Source organism: Prosopis cineraria, unplaced genomic scaffold (assembly GCF_029017545.1).
Source record: "Prosopis cineraria cultivar Desert tree isolate PC_DT_omini unplaced genomic scaffold, ASM2901754v1 PC3, whole genome shotgun sequence".
NCBI lineage: Eukaryota > Viridiplantae > Streptophyta > Magnoliopsida > Fabales > Fabaceae > Prosopis > Prosopis cineraria.
In genome coordinates, this window is record NW_026555334.1 from 44,215,117 (window position 1) to 44,236,052 (window position 20,936).

At 36.1% G+C, this 20,936-nt stretch overlaps 1 protein-coding gene across 3 annotated transcripts; it reads left to right on the forward strand.

The window, feature by feature from the left end:
• On the forward strand, positions 1 to 20,844 carry LOC129304633 (piezo-type mechanosensitive ion channel homolog). 3 transcript variants are annotated; one of them, XM_054944355.1, is made up of 21 exons: positions 6 to 442; positions 1,346 to 1,426; positions 2,330 to 2,489; positions 2,581 to 2,738; positions 3,861 to 4,017; positions 4,134 to 4,320; positions 5,050 to 5,165; positions 5,976 to 6,060; positions 7,824 to 8,039; positions 8,120 to 8,297; positions 8,822 to 8,950; positions 9,135 to 9,308; positions 9,426 to 9,659; positions 10,740 to 12,272; positions 12,633 to 15,124; positions 16,470 to 16,865; positions 17,372 to 17,530; positions 18,206 to 18,724; positions 19,499 to 19,643; positions 19,754 to 19,898; positions 20,084 to 20,844. In XM_054944355.1, the coding sequence occupies exons 1-21, from the start codon at positions 394 to 396 to the stop codon at positions 20,217 to 20,219; spliced, it is 7,449 nt and encodes a 2,482-aa protein (XP_054800330.1). In that variant the 5' UTR covers positions 6 to 393; the 3' UTR covers positions 20,220 to 20,844. The 3 variants fall into 3 exon arrangements, with proteins under 3 accessions (XP_054800332.1, XP_054800330.1, XP_054800331.1); XM_054944356.1 differs by lacking the exons at positions 6 to 442; positions 1,346 to 1,426; positions 2,330 to 2,489; positions 2,581 to 2,738 and adding an exon at positions 3,321 to 3,351; XM_054944357.1 differs by lacking the exons at positions 16,470 to 16,865; positions 17,372 to 17,530; positions 18,206 to 18,724; ... (1 more) ...; positions 19,754 to 19,898; positions 20,084 to 20,844 and adding an exon at positions 15,262 to 15,473 and having other exon boundaries at positions 1 to 442.
• Positions 20,845 to 20,936: the final 92 nt, after the last annotated feature.

A 20,936-nucleotide genomic window follows, 5' to 3' on the forward strand; every position in this document is an offset into this window, starting at 1 on the left:
AAAAAAAAGTCGTCCGATGCACGCTCCTGTTGCATGAGCAATTGGTATTAACGGAAGACAGAAACAGGACGCCCACATGCGATATTTCTCCAACGCTCCAATGACGATGACTTGCAGTTGGAGACTCAGATTGTTCTAGAGCTGATAGGGGTTACATTTCCCTATAATTACGTGCACGACCACATTTAGTATTTTTTTTTTGGTGCCTTTGCGGCTAAGAAAGAGGTTATCCACTTTTTGATTTTGCGACTGCGAGTTGGTAGTTTCCGGCGAGTTTGCTTTACACCGGGAAATACGCTTCTTCGCGTTTCGGGAGCAGATTGAATGTCCTTTTCTTTTCTTACCGTCTCAATGGTGAAGGATTTGAAGTGATCGTGTGTTTTGTTGCCTCCAATGGGAAAATTTCTTGGTGGTTTTGTACTGCCTGTGCTGCTTCTAGCTGGTAAAATTGCAATTCTGTTTTACCAGAAATTGCTTTTTCCATTTTATCTCTAATTTGAACTATTTCGACGTGTCAGTGACTATATATGATCCTAATTGAAGGGTTTGAACTGGGTAACTTATGGAAAATCAAATCCAAGGTTGTGCTGGGGGCATTTTTGAACATGACTACTGAATTCGGGTTGTTTTATAGGCTAACCATTTCTTTGTAGCTTCCAAAGCTGATCGGCTTGCATGATATAAAAAGCATAAGCTAGTCTAACAAATTATATGCTTGAAATGAGTGGAACGGCAGACATTGTTCATTATCATGGAGCTTGAGGTGCGGAATAAATCCTCTGGTTGGTTTTCTGGTTGAAATCAAATTTTGCCCTTCTGGGAGAGAATATTTCCTACATATACGTACCCATAATATCCTATCGGTGAAACAATATCGATAAATAATAAAAAGTTATGGGGAGCTGACTGTGCCACTTATTTTGTGTTCCATGCAAATACGCGAGGCGCACTCTGGTTCAATTGATTTTCAAAAATAAAAAGGTGGAGTCGAGTCCTTTGATATGTGTAAAAATTGTCACTTCGAACCATAGTGTGCTCCGTGCAGAAATTTAACCTATTTTCTAGTGGACTTTTTGGGAGGCATGTCTTATTATGATTGTATCCGAAGATTTTGTACTCCTTAAACAAGAACCCTGGTGGAAAATTAAAGATTAATTTAAGAGTGAGTAGCAGTAGCTATTTTTTATGATAATTTCAATATTTAAAGAATATAAGCTTTTTATATCTTTTCGAATTGTTTCACTACCTTTCACAACTTAATGGCTGCTTCCTTTATATGGACACGTTGATATTTACTCCATCACTGAAGCATGTGATAACTTTTATGTGCTCTCCTTTCCTGCAGCTGCTTTAATTAACTGGAGTTTGATATCTCTCGTTGATTTGATAGCTTTTCTTATCATTCAATATAATGCACCAAAGATTGGTACGTACCTATTTCTTTATGTTTGAAGTTGCCAATTTGCAAGCTGCAAATGTGATTTTTATCAGCAATATGCAAATTACTTGTCCATTTCGGGAATTCTTTTAGTCCTTGGTTTGGCCTGGGGTGGGGACAGGTTGTGGCTGTGGAAGTGATGTCACTTATATAACTGGAAACACAGGCGAAAGCTCTTATATTTCTTTCCCTTTTCTGATCAACGGACAATGTAAATCCCTTCTTAAAATTTATATGTAAATGATGAATGATATAATGTTGATAGGACTGCTGGATTTACTAAGACATAAGAGAAAATTAAGGATGACAGAGAGAATGGGAGGGAGTAATTCTGCTGGTCCAGGGCATTATCCTTTTATTTGTAAATCACTCATTATCTTATGTAAAAGCTTCATTGTCACTGCAAAGTGCAAACAACATTATGATTTCTCTAGGCCATTGTGAAATTCCAAAAGATAATTTACCAATAAAACGAGTTGAAAATATATAATAATTTCTTCTACTTTCACCCCACGTCATATGCTGTCCACTTGGCAGTCAGTAGAGCATGTTTCCCATTTTTGGAGGACCCAAGAAGGAAAATAAAAAATGAAATAAAAGAATAAGAATAGATGATAGCATTATGTCAAACAATGAACCACACCCTTTAACTGTACATTTTTATATTTTTGAAACATGATATTGATGTTTATCGTAGGACAGAACTGAGAGTCAATTGCTTATGAGTATGGGCCATTCTCAGGCAGAAGTTACTAAGAGTTGATGTGTTCTTGATATTGTTTATCATTGTGTTGGATGCTATGGTTTAGCTCATTATTCTGCTCTTATCATTATCTTAACACCTGCCACTAACCCCTTTTTTTTTTTTTAAATTTTTTTTTCTTCTTGTAGGATTTCATTCCCGAAGGCATTTGTTGCTATTGTGGTCAATAATTATCTTTTCTGTACTAGTCATACTTTCTCAAGTGACTTATCTGGTGATATGGGCTGTTGAGGGAAGCTCATGGAGCGTACCTGGCGTTTGGTGGGAAAACCTGATTGGACTTATGATGTGAGATTGATTTCATTTTAACTGACTAACTCATTCGCTCTTTTGTGACATACTGATTAGTTTTTTTTTTTTTTGAAATTTACTTTTGCAGAGTTCAATCATGGAGATCCCCTTATGTTATTTATTTCTTGGCTGTGCAACTCCTTGTAATGTTTGTAGCTTTAGTTGATATACACAAAAACAGACTTTTTCTTGGGACATGGCAAGATTCATCTTGTGGCCAGTTCTTATCAATTGTTGGACAAATAGGTTTGTAAGTAGTTCATTAGACCCTCTTGCGTCTTTTTTTTGGTGGAGAAAAGTGGATTTTGCCCCTTTGAACTGAGGCCTTATAACAACTTCAGCCCTTCAACTTTAAAACGTTACTGATGGACTAACAGGGCATATTTTTATTTAGCAAGGGGATATTTTGTTGCATTTTAAAGTTGATGGACTAGAGTTATAACTAGGCCTTAATTTTTTTTTTTTGTGGGGAGGGGGTAAAATATTTTTTTCCCTTTCCTTTTTTCCTTGTATTTGTTTCTGTTGGTTGCTTTATTTTTTCTCTCTCACCTATTACTTGTTTGCAATGTGAAATGTCTATTTTTGGAAAGTGCATTCATTTATAGAGGGAATGGTGTCTTCTTGGGTGATTGAAGTTGACATACTCATGTCCATGCTATGTGGCAATACCCATGCACTCTCTCTCGGGTGATAATATGCATGCGTACTGTATTATTTGGAAATTATTAGTATTTCTTCATTCCATTTACACTTGATGAAACAGGACATGAGTCAGTAAAAGGTGATAGCCATGAACTGTATGTAGTCTAGTGGAGGCTGTTTGAATATTGCAAATACCATGTTATGCTGGTTGAAGTTGGTGAGGATGTAGTATGGCGTTTCATTCTGTTGTATAATACATATCAGTCTTTTTTGGCAAGTCAAGCTATTGAACTCTTCTTATGAATAGCCTTGTAATTTTGAAATATTCTAAAACGAATTGTGAACAATTTTACTTTTTACATGTTTAATTGAGTATTAACATGTGATAATAATAAATCAAATTAGTGATGTTGATTGCATTTGGTGTTATGTTTGCGTGTGTTGAGATATTCAATACTAGAAAAAAAATAGAGTAATCAGGAAAACATTATGGTATCAGAAAGTACTATACAAGATGAATTTTCTATGCTGTTTATAAGCTCTTCCTTCAATATCTGTACCTCTTCTTATGACCTTTTAAACACTCGTGTTATTTATACAGCAGTGTTAATTTGATATTGATTTTTTTTTTGTTTCTGACACTTGCATCTTGGTGTTAGCGATGTCAAGCATTTTTCACTGTTGCTCTTCCTGTCTCATTTAGTTTCTCTGTATGTCATCTTGAAGGTTCTCATCTTCGGGTCACTTCATGCTTGCTGTTACCTGCTATTCAACTAGTTGTTGGAATTAGCCATCCTTCCTGGGCTTCATTACCTTTTTTTATTGGTAGCTGTGTTGGTCTTGTGGACTGGTCTTTAACAAGCAACTTTCTTGGACTTTTCAGGTGATTTCTTAACTCATTTATTCATCATGCTCTTTTCTCTCACTCTTTCTAGGTCATGTTTTACTGTTCCATTTTAAGTCTCCTTTGAGCTTTTGCATATGTATGTGGTTCTATAGGTGGTGGAGGACTCTTCAACTTTATGCAGGTTTCAATATTTTCCTGCTTTACATATATCAACTTCCTGTGGAACTTCCAAGTATAGTTGAAAGAGTAGCTGATTTGATTGGTCTCTTTAAAATATCTGTAAATTCTGAGTGGCTCAAGATTTGTTCCAGCCTTTCTCTCGTTTGTTTTTATATGATGGTATGTATCTTTTTCAAGATTTGATTGGTTTATATGGCTTTAAGTTGGAATTGTATGATAAATTTTTTTCCCCTTTTTGGGATGGAAAAAGAAACTTTATTAAGGAAAAAAGAGAATTACAAGAATGGAGAATAAATGATTTGCTTCTTATTTAAATAGTTAATAGTTAATTTTTGAGGAGGGTTCCTCTCCCTTGGGTGTTCATCAATTGATGTCAGAGCTGATGGTTGAGGGCTCTAGAAGAGGCTACTTAGAGAGGGTTTTGATCAACATAAGCTAAGTGAAGCATTGTAGAGTTCTGCAGTTGGGACATTGACTCTCTAAGGTTAGCCAATTGATGGCGATCAAGGTAGTATGTGATGTGAAATCTCACATTGAGTAGTTTAGTTGCTCTATGGGGGTACTTAAGTAGGTTGTTTGTCTCATCTCAATAGTTAGCTTTTAAGAAAGGATTCTCCACCTTACTTGAGTGCCGATCAACTATCAACAATGGATGCTTGTAGTCTCTCTCTTTCTTTCTTTTTGGCACTATTGTATTATGATGCTTGGACAGCGCATTTCAGGCTTTTTTTAACCGTAACACTAGTGTTATTACTTATTCAACTTTCAACTAGGAGAGTAATGATATACGACTGTAAGCAATTATCCTTATTACACATGTGATAATATATGCACCTTGAGTTTGTCTCTGAGAGTGTTTTCTCTTCATAATTCTTCCCTCCTATGCAGCTGTGTTTCATCAAATCTGATTTGGAGGAGATGGATTTCATTATGTCTGGGACAGACAGTAGCTTAACCGAGCAACTGCTTCCATCTAACCACTCATTTTTTATTCGTGAATCAAGGTATAGAATGGAAACCTATTTGTTTGAGTTGCCTTTTGCTTCTCTTACAAGGACATAGTTCAAAAGCTTATAAATGGATGATGTAGTTATTTTGTGTCAAGAAAAAGAAAATTCTTTCTTTATGTCATGTAAATAGGCCACAACTATTTCTGTTGCATCATAATATTACTAGTAGTCAGAGTTAATGTCCAATTTGTAAGACTATTTTGGCAAATGAGTGTTTCTCTTGGCTTTTTTTAAAGATAATTTGTTATTATTTTTTTAAATTTTTTGATTGGCCATTAAACTTTTGAGTGCACTATAAGTTGACACCCTATATTGTTGTTAAATGAATTGTGTGCAATTATTTAAGTAGTGCTCATAGCCTGTAGGTCCTGCCTCCTGTTAACTAAGTCGCATTTTGACTTTCATATCTGTCGCATATTTTGGGGATAAGGGAAGGACTTTGATATTGAACTCATTTTACTTGCTCATATCTTACTGTGTGTAAATATAAACTAGGAGATACATTAGTAAACTACTATTTAAGGATTCAATACAAGGATAAGTGATCCTCCATTTTTTGCTTGAATGACGCTGACAAGTATTGGTTTAGATTCTTCAAGATGTTGCAGGAGCGGATGTTTAAAAAAAAAAAAAAAAAAGAGTCACTGATAATTTTGTCTCAATCTAATAATGACGAGGTTATGTGCTGCTTGTGAATACTCTGCACAAACGCACTCATCTTTGTGTTTTTTCCCCTTCTTTTCCTCTCTTTGGTAATATGTTATATGGCCTGAATCCTACTGGGTTTGTAAATTAACTGTGCAGATCTGGCGTGAAGCACACAAACGTTTTACTCAGAGGATCTGTTTTTCGGACATTTAGCATCAACTTTTTCACGTATGGTTTCCCGGTATAAATTCCTGAAAACATAATATAATCTACTTTATGTTTTCTCTGATGATTCTTACATGATTTTGACTGTCAAAGTCATTAATTTCATGGGGCACATTAAATCATGAAAGAGTATGAAACTATTAATAATCATAGTCAATATGATTTATTTATTATTATAATTTTTTGAATTGATGAGTTCGCCTTTAATTTGTCTGGAAAAAATTGTGCTTTGTGATTTGGCCATGATTTAAGATTTATGCACATTGGTTCCCAAGAAGTATGTTGTATTGGTTTTCCCTTCCAATGTGGAGATGTGCCCCACAAAAAAGGGTTAAAAGCAACTTGACCTAATTTTCTGAACTAGTGAGACCCCCAAAGTATTATAACAATCAACAAGGAAAATCCTCAGCATAAAAATTTGGTAGGCTCAAAAATTAAACAGTTACCTTATATTGAACCTAAACATGAAGTCAATATCTCAATGATTTAAATCGAGAGCAGTTCAGTTCAAACTAAGGCTGTTGAATAAAGTCAGCTGGGATGTCAACTGCCTCTAGTTGGCTCCAAAACTCACGAGAGGAGACAGAAAGGAGGGACTGAAGGAAGGAAGGAAGGAAAGAACGGATTACTGGTCCACTAGGGAATACAAGGGTATATGCCTAAAAGATAAAGGGAAGCAGACTGGTAAATAAGTGAATTCACAATGAAAATGAAAATAGAAGGGGGAAGATGGGGAGTGGTTGGGTCATCCTTTAGGGGGGGGGGACTTTATACCAAATGGTGTATTTGGGATCGAGTTTGCTTCTACCTCCCTAAAATCAATTTTATTCGCCATTTGGGACAATATTGATTTTCAAATTGTTTAACTTCTTTAAGAAACAAATTCTGATCTTGACAGAAGTGGAGGAGGGACTTTGCTCTGATTTGGATAAATACAACTAACAAAAATCAACCAGAAAATTTCTACAAGACCTACTGAAATTTGAAGCAGTTGGATGCTTATTCATCAATAATTGATAGGATTAGACTTAGGGGCAGTTACTTGTATCTTTGTTGTCAGGTTCTCTGTAAAATTATAAATTGTTAAGAATTCTGTAAAAAAAAATAAAAAATAAAAATCAAATCATGGGATAGTGAGTCGTAGACTACATATTTGTCTCTGAAAATCATATATTTGTCATGTTATTATTGGAAAGCCATACAATTGTTGCTTTTAATTACCTCGCTAGCACAGATAAATGGAACTGCATGTAAGGTTTTTCCCAACAAGTTTCAAAGGTGCAAGACTTGTGTTTACTGTATTGGATCAAGCAGGCGCCTCTTTCATTTATCAGTCTTCAAGTTAAAGCTTAAGTTCTCATAGTATAAAGATAAACTTTGTCCCTTTGAAATTTACCATTTTCATGCTAATTATTGGCCAGACCTAATTTTAATATCCATACCTTTTTCATCTAAATGAAGCAAATCACTAAATTAGGAAAGGAAATGGTTTCATATTTTTATTATCCAAATGACCAATGGGCCAATCAAACGATAAATGATGCGTCACTAGCTATATTATTTAAGGAAATTATCTGTCTTTTGGTTCCTTCTCTTCTATGAAGGTGCTTATTGGGAGGTACATAATCTTGTTTGATAATCCCTCTGATGCATTTGCAGCTGTTTATTTCATTGTAATGTTCTTTTAATTCACTTGCTATGAAATAACTTGTCTATGAATTTTCTTTTTCCTTGGGTGAATAACATGTATAAATTGTCAAATATTGAAATTTTTTACAGGTTTCCTTGTTTGCTTTGTCCTTTTGGAGTTTTCATTTTGCAAGCTTATGTGCATTTGGGCTACTTGCTTATGTTGGCTACATCATCTATGCCTTCCCTTCTTTGTTTCGTTTGCACCGGTTGAATGGGCTGCTTCTTGTCTTCATTCTCTTGTGGGCCGTTAGCACCTATGTCTTTAATGTTGCATTTGCATTCCTGAATTGGAAACTTGGACGGGTAATTATCTCTTTGAAAATTGCCGTTTGATTATGTAAAAACTTATCTTTAAATAATTGTTCCATTATACGTGTGTTCAGGACATGAAAATATGGGAGATGGTCGGTTTGTGGCACTATCCTATTCCTGGACTTTTTCTGCTTGCACAGTTTTGTTTGGGAATTTTGGTTGCCTTGGGTAATCTTGTGAACAACTCTGTATTCCTCTGCTTGTCAGACGAGGATGGGAATTCTTCAAATGAATGTTCCTCTGACAATGGTAATAGTTACCATCTTTTCATGCTAGTTACTTAAAAACTTGACAACCCTTTTTAGTTTATAATTATGCCTATCAATTTCCTTTTTTAATTTGTATATGCCTTTTGGACGCAAATACGCACGTTTACATTCATTTTTTGTTTTTTGACTTGCTTGAACTAACTCCTCTGGTTGTATTAAATGGTTAAGGGAATAAAAGTGAGCATCCTACATGTAGCATAACAAAATCTGTGAAGACTGATGGATTAACACCTAACACAAGACTCGTAAATCCTCATAGAAGAAGAGCAAAGGAAGAAATTACTCTTTTGCACCAGTGATTGTTTACTTATTAATTTTAACATTCTTTTATGTATCAGCCATCTTACCTGACTTACATGGCTAAACTTTTATCCACCACCCTTGCTTATTTCTTATCGTTTATTTTGCATTATCTGTTTTTTTTTTAAACAAATTAATTTTTGTCGACTGAATTTAAAGTATATCTGTCTCTATAATGTTGTCTTATTATTTTTTCAATTACAGTGGAGGGAGAGACTAAGGTGTTGATTGTGGCCACAATAGCATGGGGTCTGCGCAAAAGCTCTCGAGCTATCATGCTGACATTGATCTTTCTCATTGCCATTAAGCCTGGTTTTATCCATGCTGTATATAGTATGCTTTATCAAACCATTGATCACTTTTCTTTTCTTTTCTTTTCTTTTTATCTATTTTGCTGATTGATTGAAAAAAATCATTTATCCTTTGTTCTTTTAACTGATAAGATGAATGGTACTATGTCATATGATGAGACTTAATGTGAACTTACTGATTGCTTTCTGTTATGTCTACTATGCAGTGATATTTTTCTTGATATATCTTTTGAGTCACAACATTAGCAGAAAGATGAGGCAGGCTCTGGTTCTTCTATGCGAAGTTCACTTTGCACTTCTATACATTCTTCAAATTAATTTGATCTCTTCTGCTTTGGAGAAAAAAGGCTCTATCAGTATGGAAGTCCTAATGCAGTTAGGTATGCGGTGGGTTTGTTTTGTTGAAAAATATATTGATGCCTCGTTTACTTGCCATCCAACTAGTGATGTAATGAGGAAAAGAGAAGTCTGACTGGACATATTGTGAATTGATACAGGTCTCCTTGAAGAAGATAGTTCTTGGGATTTCTTGGAAGTGACTTTACTCGCTTGCTTCTGTGCAATTCATAACCATGGTTTTGAGATGTTATTTTCATTTTCCGCAATTGTACAGCATGCCCCTAGCCCTCCTCTTGGATTTAGTATCTTAAAAGCTGGTCTAAACAAATCTGTTCTGTTGTCTGTATATGCCTCCTCCTCTGTGAGATACAGCCATGACACTTTCTCTTATGGTACTTTTTTTTTTGGTGAATTTATTTATGGCTTATAACGCTTTGACTTGTTTTTTAGGTTACATATTGTGCTTTAACTTTTGTTGCCGTGATTGATTACTGATTGGTTGCCCAGCATGGGTTTATTGGGCCCTAGGCCCATCAATTTTGTTATATTTTATTTATCATTTTCTGTTCAACAGATTAGGAACCTGACTTCAAAAAATACTTTCTGTCATGATTTACTTAATATCTTAGATTCCTAGGTTCTAGCAATCTAGTATGCAGTGGTTTCTAGGATTCTAGGGTTTAGTGACTGCTGCTTCTTCACATATGGTTGTATACTTTAGTTGGATAATTAAAAGGATATTATTCTGTCACTTTTGATCAACTTCCATTTTATTTCAAGAAAAAAGTTGTAGATAAAAATTTTATTTTTTCCTGAATTTATATGATTGGCATGCCGATTCTCTTAATTGTTGTATTAGGAGATAAACCCTGGAAAGTTATCAAGCATGTGAACTGTCTGTAGGTGACATCAATTACAGTTATCCTTTTTTATGCCAAATTCTTGTTGGGGGTTTTGTGGTTGAGGGTAGGGAAATTATTCTAGGATCAGCTCACAGTCTGATAGTCTAATTGGATGATGGAAAACCCTTTTTTTTTTTTAAATCTGGATGTTGGAAAAGTTGTAATGATGTAATTATGAATTTATAATTAGGAAGTTGTCAATGGTAGGATACATACTAGCATTATGTATAATGTATGTTAAACCATGAATAGAAAAACTAAGTGATACCTGTGATAAGAAGAGTCAGGAAGGAAGCAGCTGTTACTTCTCAGTCAGGAGTTAGTTAAGAATTGTTAAAGGTAACTAGGGAAGCTAACATCTTAAGTACTCAGCTAACTTCTCTTATGAGATATGAACAGGAGGCAATAGGAATATTGTATGCTGTTAAATTAATTGAATAGACATTAGTATTGAGTACTGGTTTTTTTTCTGAAACTATGCACCACTAAGAATCTTTGTATTTCCACCATTTTTCCCACTGCTTTCATTCTTGATTTTGGTCTGTGTTTTATCATATATTATTTTTACAGAGAGAAGAATAGCATCATATCTGAGTGCAATTGGGCAGAAGTTCCTATCTATTTATCGATCTTGTGGAACCTACATAGCTTTCCTGACAATTCTTCTCACAGTATACCTGGTGAGACCTAATTGTATATCATTTGGCTACATATTCCTTCTCCTTCTGTGGATCATTGGAAGACAACTTGTTGAGAGAACCAAAAGACGGCTGTGGTTTCCGTTAAAAGTTTATGCAATTTTGGTGTTTATCTTTGTATATAGCTTGAGCAGTTTCTCAAGCCTTGAGATGTGGTTGTCTAAGTTAATTGATCTCTACATTTATTTGGGTTATGACTCAAAGGCATCGCCTCTCAAAAATATTTGGGAGTCTCTGGCAGTCCTAATTGTCATGCAACTTTATAGCTACGAGAGGAGGCAGAGCAGGAATAATAGACTGGATGACTTTGATCGACTAGAGTCAGGGATTGTGGGGTTTGTCAGACGATTTCTTATCTGGCACAGTGAGAAGATCTTGTTTATTGCATTGTTTTATGCATCTTTTTCTCCAATTAGTGCATTTGGATTTTTATATCTGCTTGGCCTTGTCATATGCTCCACTTTCCCAAAAACTTCTAGGATCCCATCCAAGTCATTTTTAGCATACACGGGGTTTCTAGTTGCAGTTGAATATCTCTTCCAGATGTGGGGCAAGCAGGTTGAAATGTTTCCCGGGCAGAAGCACTATGATATATCTCTATTTTTGGGTTTCCATGTATTCCAGCGAGGCTTTTGGGGTTTAGAATCGGGATTGAGAGGAAAAGTTCTGGTAATTGCAGCTTGTACCCTTCAGTACAATGTCTTTCATTGGTTGGAGAGGATGCGAAATGCAGTTTTAAACAAAGAAAAGTTTGAAGAACCTTGTCCATTGTTTGTTTCCATAGAAGATGCATTCAATAATGTTGATGCATGCAATGAGGGAAATAAATCATTGTTCAATTCACATCCACCATCTGCAAGACAAGAAGGGGTTTTGAACAATTCTTCAGAAATTTTGTCCTCTGGCTTTTCTCAAATAGGTGATACTGCACCTTCTAAACCAGGAGGTTCTGACAGTATTGGTAGTAAATATTCATTTGGGTTTATCTGGGGTAGCACAAAGGAGAGTCACAAGTGGAACAAGAGGATTGTTGCTTTGAGAAAGGAGCGATTTGAAACACAGAAGAGTCTCTTAAAAATATATCTGAAATTTTGGATGGAGAATATGTTTAATTTGTTTGGTCTTGAGATAAACATGATAGCATTACTATTAGCTAGCTTTGCTTTGTTGAATGCAATATCAATTTTGTATATTGCACTGCTTGCTGCTTGTGTTCTTTTGAGTCGGCAAATTATACGTAAAGTCTGGCCCATATTTGTTTTCTTGTTTGCTTCCATTCTCATCCTGGAATATTTTGTCATCTGGATGGATGAATTGAATTCACATGTCCCAAGTGAGATTCATTGCCATGACTGCTGGAGAAGTTCAACTAAGTATTTCCATTACTGTAGAAATTGTTGGCTCGGTATGACTCTCTTCCATATTTAGAATGTAATTCATGAAGAATTCTAATGCCTGTACATATGTTTCTAATAGTTCAGTATTTGAGGGCATTATAAAGTTTTCTTTATAAGCATTAAGCCTTCTAAGTTCTTTATCTTTTTCAGATGCTATAATTATCTGTTTCATTTTCAAACAATCTAGAGTACCTTTCTCTCTGGCTTGAGGAAACTAGTGACATTGATTCTTACAATTTTTTAGTGCTTCCTTTTAACACACTCATGTTAATTATGTTAATATGTATGTATGAATAATATGTTTTGTTTAGTCTTGCACGTTGAAACCTTCAAATTGAATAACATGTTCCTTCCTTTGGTTCTTCTAGGACTAATTGTTGATGACCCCCGGATCTTTGTAAGCTATTTTGTGGTCTTCATGCTGGCTTGTTTTAAACTCCGTGCTGATCGCCAGCCTGGTTTGTCAGGGTCTTCAACTTATCATCAGATTATGTCCCAACGTAAGAACACATTTGTTTGGAGAGATCTCTCTTTTGACACTAAAAGCATGTGGACATTTCTTGACTATTTGAGGCTTTACTGCTATTGCCATCTGCTGGATCTTGTGCTAATACTAATATTGATTACTGGAACACTTGAATATGACATTCTACATCTTGGTTATCTTGCCTTTGCTCTGGTATTCTTTCGCATGAGACTTGAAATACTGAAGAAGAAGAATAAAATATTCAAGTTCTTGCGCATATATAATTTTGTTCTAATTGTTCTCTCTCTTGCTTACCAGTCTCCTTTTGTTGGGGGATTTAGTGCTGGGAAATGTGCTACTGTGGATTACATTTTTGAGATCATTGGATTTTACAAATACGACTATGGTTTTCGGATTACAGCAAGATCTGCATTAGTTGAGATTATCATTTTTGTGTTGGTATCACTTCAGTCGTATATGTTTTCTTCTCAAGAGTTTGATTATGTGTCTCGCTACCTGGAAGCAGAGCAAATTGGTGCTATTGTACATGAGCAAGAGAAAAAAGCTGCTTGGAAAACTGAACAGTTACAACAAATTCGTGAAGCTCAGGAGAAAAAACGTCAGCGTAACATGCAGGTGGAAAAGATGAAATCTGAAATGCTCAACCTCCAATTACAACTCCACAGCATGAACTCATCCACTAATTGTGGTGATGGATTTTCTCACAGCAATGAAGGTCTAAGAAGGAGGAGAAACACTTCTCTTGCTTCAAATAATGACATTGGAACCCCTGATAAAGAAGAGCATATTGTTGGGAAACTAGATCATAGTGCAAGGGAGGATTCCGTTTTTCCAATTGAACTGCACAAATCACCTGCTAACATGGATATGGAAACTCCATTTGCAGAAGAATATATGAAGTATTTGGTGGATTCTTCTAGGTGTGAGATTACTGAAATAGATGATGATACTTCTAGAGAGTTAGAATTAAAGGCAAAAATTAAAGGGCAAGCAAAAGAAAACCCATTAAAATCTGCTGTACAGTTGATAGGTGATGGTGTTTCCCAGGTACAGTCCATTGGAAATCAGGCAGTCAATAACCTGGTGAGCTTTTTGAACATTGCACAAGAAGAATCTGATGTGAATGAGCAGACATTTATGGAGGATGGGATATATGATGATATGGAGAGTCGAGAGACCCAGCATGGGTATTTGGAACGTTCCTCATCTCTTCAGTCTGATAAGAGTTCTGATGCTGCGAGTCTGCAGTTAGGAAGGATCTTCCGTCATATATGGTCTCAGATGCGTTCCAATAATGATATTGTGTGTTACTGTTGCTTTGTTCTTGTTTTCTTATGGAACTTCAGCCTGCTTTCAATGGTTTATCTTGCAGCTCTCTTCTTGTATGCTTTGTGCGTAAATACAGGCCCGAGTTACATTTTCTGGATTATCATGCTCATTTATACTGAGGTTTATATTTTACTTCAGTATCTGTACCAAATCATCATCCAGCATTGTGGGTTGAGTATTAATTCTCACTTATTACGTGAATTAGGTTTCCCCACAGACAAAATTACGTCATCCTTTGTTGTCAGTTCATTTCCTCTATTTCTTGTGTACTTGTTTACCCTCATTCAGAGCTCCATAACTGTAAAAGATGGTGAATGGATGACTTGTACAGACTTAAAGTTTTTTAATAGAAATGATCTCTATGCTAGAGATGTCTCCACTAGTTACAACTGGAATGATAGAGCTTGGAATCTGATAAATCAGTTAACCAATATGGTGAAACTGATAATCAGAAGCTTCTTTAGGTACTGGAAATCACTGACGCAAGGAGCAGAATCTCCTCCTTATTTTGTCCAGGTGTCTATGGATGTCAATTTCTGGCCTGAAGATGGGATTCAGCCAGAGAGGATTGAGTCTGGAATTAATCAGTTGCTCAGAAATGTTCACAACGATAGGTGCAAGGAAAAGAACCCCAGTCTCTGCCCTTTTGCTAGTAGGGTTCATGTTCAAAGAATCGAAAGAAGCCTAGAAAATCCCAATGTCGCACTGGTTGTTTTTGAGGTAGTTTATGCCTCTCCTGTAATGGGGTGCTTTTCAGCAGAATGGCACAAGTCTTTAACTCCTGCAGCTGATGTAGCCAAGGAAATTCTTGAAGCGCAGCAAGGAGGTTTTGTGGAAGAATGGGGATTTCCTTACCATATACTGTCAGTAATTGGTGGAGGCAAAAGAGAACTTGATCTGTATGCCTACATATTTTGTGCAGATTTGATTGTATTCTTTCTTGTTGCCATGTTCTATCAGTCTGTCATTAAAAATAAAAGTGAATTCCTTGATGTATATCAGCTTGAAGATCAGTTTCCAAAAGAGTTTGTCTTTATTTTAATGGTATGTCAATTTTTTAACATTTTCAACTGGTCTGTGTATTTATATACAACACTAGTGTTTATAAACTTAGATTAATCCAGATCTAGATCATGTGCATTTCTTGGGTGACTGATAAACTTAGATTTGGACTTATGCAGGCCCCCCACTTCTCTCATACCAGAAAAAGTTACAGAATTATAGAGGCATGATTCGGTTTTGCACCTTTCCCCCCTATTTTTTCAAGAACAAATTTTGTGGTGGTTAAAAGTCACATAAACGAGCTGTAATACATTATAGTGATTGGCATATAAGCTAGCAGCTGAGTTAGGAAAGCTACCTTGATTAAGTACTACCTCCATCTCAAATTATAAGGCACTATTGAATAAGTTTTTCCATCGCAAAATATAGGATACTTTGGATAAATTAAGATTTTATTAAATGCACCAATTTTAATATTACCTTTTCTTTTTCTATAATTAGAAAATCGGTTGAGATGGTTTGGGCATGTGCAAAGAAGACCAAGGGAGGCACCAGTGAGAAGAGTGGAACATATAACTTTGAGTCCGATTAAGAGAGGTAGAGGAAGGCCTAAGAGAACACTCTTGGAAGTTGTTGAACGTGATCTCTTAATTAATAATATTTCTAAAAGCTTAATAAATGATAGAGCACAATGGCGTCTTGCAATCCATGTAGCCGACCCCACCTAGTGGGATAAAGGCTTGTTGTTGTTGTTGTTGTTGTTGTAATTTTCATTCCTTTTCTTTTCATTATGTTAAATGATGGGTATTGTTGGAAGTTTATATTTTTGCTTTGGAAAGATAAAATTGTTAGATGCATTTAATGAGGTTTATTGATATGTGAGATTTTATCTAAAAGTGTCTTATAATTTGAAACGGAGGAAAGCCCATATTGCTTGATACTAGACTTAGATATCTCACACTACCTTGATTTCCTATCAGTTGGCTGCTCTCAGGATGTTGATGGCCTCCATCTGCACCCCTGCAAAACGCTTTACTTGACCTATCAACAATTAGAATCCTCTGCAGATGGCTCTTTCTAGAGCTTCCTAGTTCCAACCATCAGATCTGATACCAAATGGTAGGGACTTAAGCGAGATAGGAAACTGTCTATAAAGTTAGTTATTGAGGTGGGAGGACATCCTGATTAGGTATCCTGTTAAGTAGTCTGTATCACTTGGTGAGATTTAGGCTTTCTATACCACTTTGGTTCCTGTCAGTATATTTGTGGTTCTTGTTATTTATTTCTTTAATATAAATTATAATGGCCAGATAACTCCGTGTTTACTGGTTTGGCTTGATTTGCCATGTTAACTGGACTGTTAACAATAATGAATTCTTCAATGCAGGTTATCTTCTTCCTGATTGTGCTTGATCGTATAATATATCTCTGTTCGTTTGCCACAGGGAAAGTGATTTTCTATATTTTCAACCTCATTCTCTTCACATATTCAGTTACAGAGTATGCCTGGCAATTGGAGCTTTTTCAACAACATGCTGCTGGGCTAGCTCTCCGTGGCATATATTGTGCAAAAGCAGTTTCTCTTGCACTACAGGCTGTACAAATTCGCCATGGCATCCCTCACAAGAGCACTTTGTATCGGCAGTTTCTGACCAGTGAAGTTTCACGAATCAATTATTTAGGATATAGACTTTATCGTGCTCTACCTTTTCTATATGAACTACGATGTGTGCTTGACTGGTCATGCACAACCACATCATTGACCATGTACGACTGGCTAAAGGTAGGCTCTATTGCAATGTGATTTAATCATCATATTTGTTTTCGAATTTCCTCATCTTTTGAATGGAAATTTTGTTCAACTATTAAACTCCATGGTTTATTGTAAGCATGACCATTCTCAGGTAATTGAATCTTAATATAACATGCTAAAATTCTTGTTTGAATTATATTTCTGTTAATAGTAGTTATAATTTCAACATTAGATTTCAGTCATAGAAATGAAGTTAAAAGATATCAACTGACTGCTTGCAATACTGAATTGTGCGACACTGATAGTGGAGATAAGAAATCTGCTTTTAGCTGGGTTGCCTTGAAAGCATTTCCAAAAGTGTATTTCTGAAAAAAGTCTCCCATTATGCACTAATGGTTGACTTCACAATGACTGTTAAAGATGACAACTATTGCACCAGTTAAGATGACCATAGCTCCTTCATGAATACTTTTGAGGAAAAATTGCACTTTAACCATTTAGGAAATTTGTACTTACATCTTTCTTGCCCTTTTCAGCTGGAGGACATAAATGCAAGTCTGTACCTTGTAAAATGTGATGCACTTTTGAATAGAGCTACACACAAACAAGGAGAGAGACAGACAAAAATGACCAAATGCTGCAATGGGATATGCCTGTTCTTCATATTAATCTGTGTTATATGGGCTCCTATGCTGGTAAGTCAATTCACTTGCCTTTAATATCATGGAATTACTTTGTGTTGTTGCCAAAATGATTTTGCTTGCTTTTTTCTTGCTAAACATCTTTCTGACACGCACAACCATTTTTTGATAGCAAAACTGTAATGGTTTCATTCATGAATGTTTTTGTTTGTTTTAAGTTTTAAATTGCGCTTCTCACTTTTATTGCCAAAGGTGTGACTTGTGAGTATGGAAGTTTTGTGGTCCTTTTATCAAAGGGAAGAGAATAGTATTCTAGGTTTTATCAATATATCCTCGTTTATAGCAGAGAAGCCTAAAGAAAAGGGCACAAACCTGACAATTACTAGACTCTATGCAAAGCAATACCCCTGTAATAAAGAACCCTGCAAAAAGAAACAAACTCATAGCAAGACCTAAACTCAACGTTAAAAGTGATTCAAAACAAATAATTAAAGCCCTAGAGACAAGAGAAAACAGAAAGTTAGAATATAAGGCAGCTTCATGGTCCTTATGTCTATGTCATTTATAGCAAATGTCTGAGAACTACGCATTTAGCCAACAAATTATACGACAATTCTAAATGTGAAACAAATTTTTGGATGATTATATTCACACAATTGGTCCTATTTTTTCCTGAGCAGAACATGATTAAACATGATGTGCCAGTTCTAATCTTAGTTTTGATGACAGATGTACAGCAGCGGTAACCCAACAAACATTGCAAACCCCATCAAAGATGCCAGTTTTCAGGTTGATATCAAGACAGTAAGTGGAAGGTTGAATTTGTACCAAACTACCCTGTGTGAGAAAATCCGTTGGGATAATCTTGGGTCTGATGCCAATCTTGATCCCTATGGCTACTTAAATACATATAATGAGAATGATATCCAATTGATATGCTGCCAAGCTGATGCTAGTACACTGTGGCTTGTCCCAGCCGTCATTCGGACCAGATTGATCCATTCACTTGATTGGCATAGACCATCTAGTGAGATGGAAATATATTTTACCTGGTTACTTTGGAGGGACAGGCCGAAAGGGAAGGAACTAGTTAAATTTGAAAAGCCAGTTGATTCACAGAATCTTCCAAGAGAGTCAGATGTTCAAAAGGTTCTTAACGGCTCTATGAACAGCTTTAGGATATATGGCGTTTATCCAAGGTTCTTTCGAGTCACTGGTTCTGGTGATGTTCGACCACTGGAAGTAGAGGTAATCATTTTCCAAGTGTTTGTTGTTTATCATCATTGTTTTCTTGTTTGTTAAACTAACTTTTATGAACTTCATGTTTCCAGCACTTATATATCAGCAATTTTCTCTTTATTTAACTTACTTTTGTGAGTTTCCTATATTTAAATGGTGCAAATAATTGGAGCCCCTCTGTCAGAGCCACATATTTATTATCATTTAATATTGACCAACGAATTTAAATGAGACAACAGGGAAGATATAGAAGAGTTGATGTTGAACTGCATTAGTTTCATGTTTCTCTGATGAATGCAAATATATAGATGTTTTGACCTCTGAATGTGATGTAACACACGCTAGCACAGTTCCGGACAAAGGGAGAGAGTAGAGAGAAACCAGAAACAGGGAGGGAGAATTATAGATGAAGAACAGAACAGTGGGGAGCAAGAGAGGGAGACAGACGCTGAGAGAGGGGGGGCTATTAGACTTTACTCATGATATTCGTTCATTCATCAAGCGTTGCCCGTTACAAATGCAACCAAGTCTATTTAAACAAAGCTATAATGCCTAATAAGAAAACCTTAATAACATCTCCATATTAAGTCAATGTTAAGATTTCCTCTTACAAGATATTAAAATAACACAAAGGAAACAACATATTAAAATAATACAAGAAAACATATTTCTTCCTAGAATAATAATAATCTACTACTATAGGTTTCTTCAACATATACTATTATTATATTTCATCAGGATGCTTCTAAAAATATTATCAGATAACTGAAGTGTGAGTTTCAGGATAATTCTGTGAGTGCTGATCTCATGATAAATCATGAGCAATATGAGTGGTGGTCCTTTCATGATATAAATTCATCTGATTCAAGTGGATGCGGAGGTTTGACAGGACCCATGGCAATTATAATATCTGAGGAAACACCACCACGTAAGTTGGCCATGAGATTTTTCTCACTTATTCGTGTCCATCCTTTGTTATCAGTGCCAAATTATTTCCTTGGGTAATGATTCTGAAAGTATCCCATAATAATGCTACAGAGGGTATTCTTGGTGACACTCTAAGCAAATTTAGCATATGGGGGCTCTACATAACCTTTGTTCTTGCTGTTGGCCGTTTTATCAGACTTCAGTGCTCTGACTTAAGGATGAGAATTCCCTTCGAGAACCTGCCTTCATGTGACAGGTACCGTTTCTTTTTTAAGATGGCAGTAATCGACGTGATAAAATTTTTTTGTTGTTACTTCAAATTTGTCAAACTAGTTCAACGTGATTCCGGAGGCTTTATTATGCCAGGGGATCCTTGACATCCATTTTATGAAGATACTTTATCACGCAGTAATATTAATTGTTGCATGATTTCTAATGTAGGTTGATAGCCATCTGCGAGGATATATATGCAGCCAGGGCCGAGGGTGAGCTTGGAGTTGAAGAGGTACTATACTGGACGCTGGTGAAGATATATAGGTCCCCTCACATGCTACTTGAGTACACCAAGCCAGACTAAAACCCTCGATATGCTACCTTTCGGTTGCTAACGACTAAAAAAGGCTTAAAGCACTAGTATGTCTTGACTTCCCTGCATATGGATGTGCACCATATAAGTTCGTATGGAGACTGAAGCAAATACAAAGCAGCAGTGCCTGTCCAGAACTCAGAGCAGAGTTGTTATTGCTTTGGAGATTTTCTTGACAATATAATGATCCTTGCCTCGAGGAATCTTTCCATGTTGAAGGCATTTGGGCTCTGATGCTACAGCCTAACCGGCCATATTCTTGCCAGTTGGGACTTCAGCGTCATTGAAAGGCAAGATCTACATTGGCAAATTGGTGGAGATATCATGACCGTATTTATGATTATGATTCTAAATGATTGCTTGTAAATAGTGTAAAGTGTAGGCAATTGGATCTTGTTGTAGCGAGGTATTATTTTTAACCGCTTCGCTCCATTCTCCAGCCACTCCCCCCCTCTCTCTCACTTCCTCAAATGATTAAACCTGCCTCCCAGTTCTTGCAATGCATGTGGGAAACATGTTCATGGGTTCCGCTTCCTGGGAATGGGGGATGGATTACCTTCCACGTCCTCATTCCTTTCTGATTATTAATTGACAAATAACGAGAAATATTTGTATTCGTCAACCGCCAAACTTTTAATTCTTATTCATTCTAGTATATCCTTAGGGTGAGATGGACGTGGGGGAAGAAAGATGATAAGTAATTTGGAT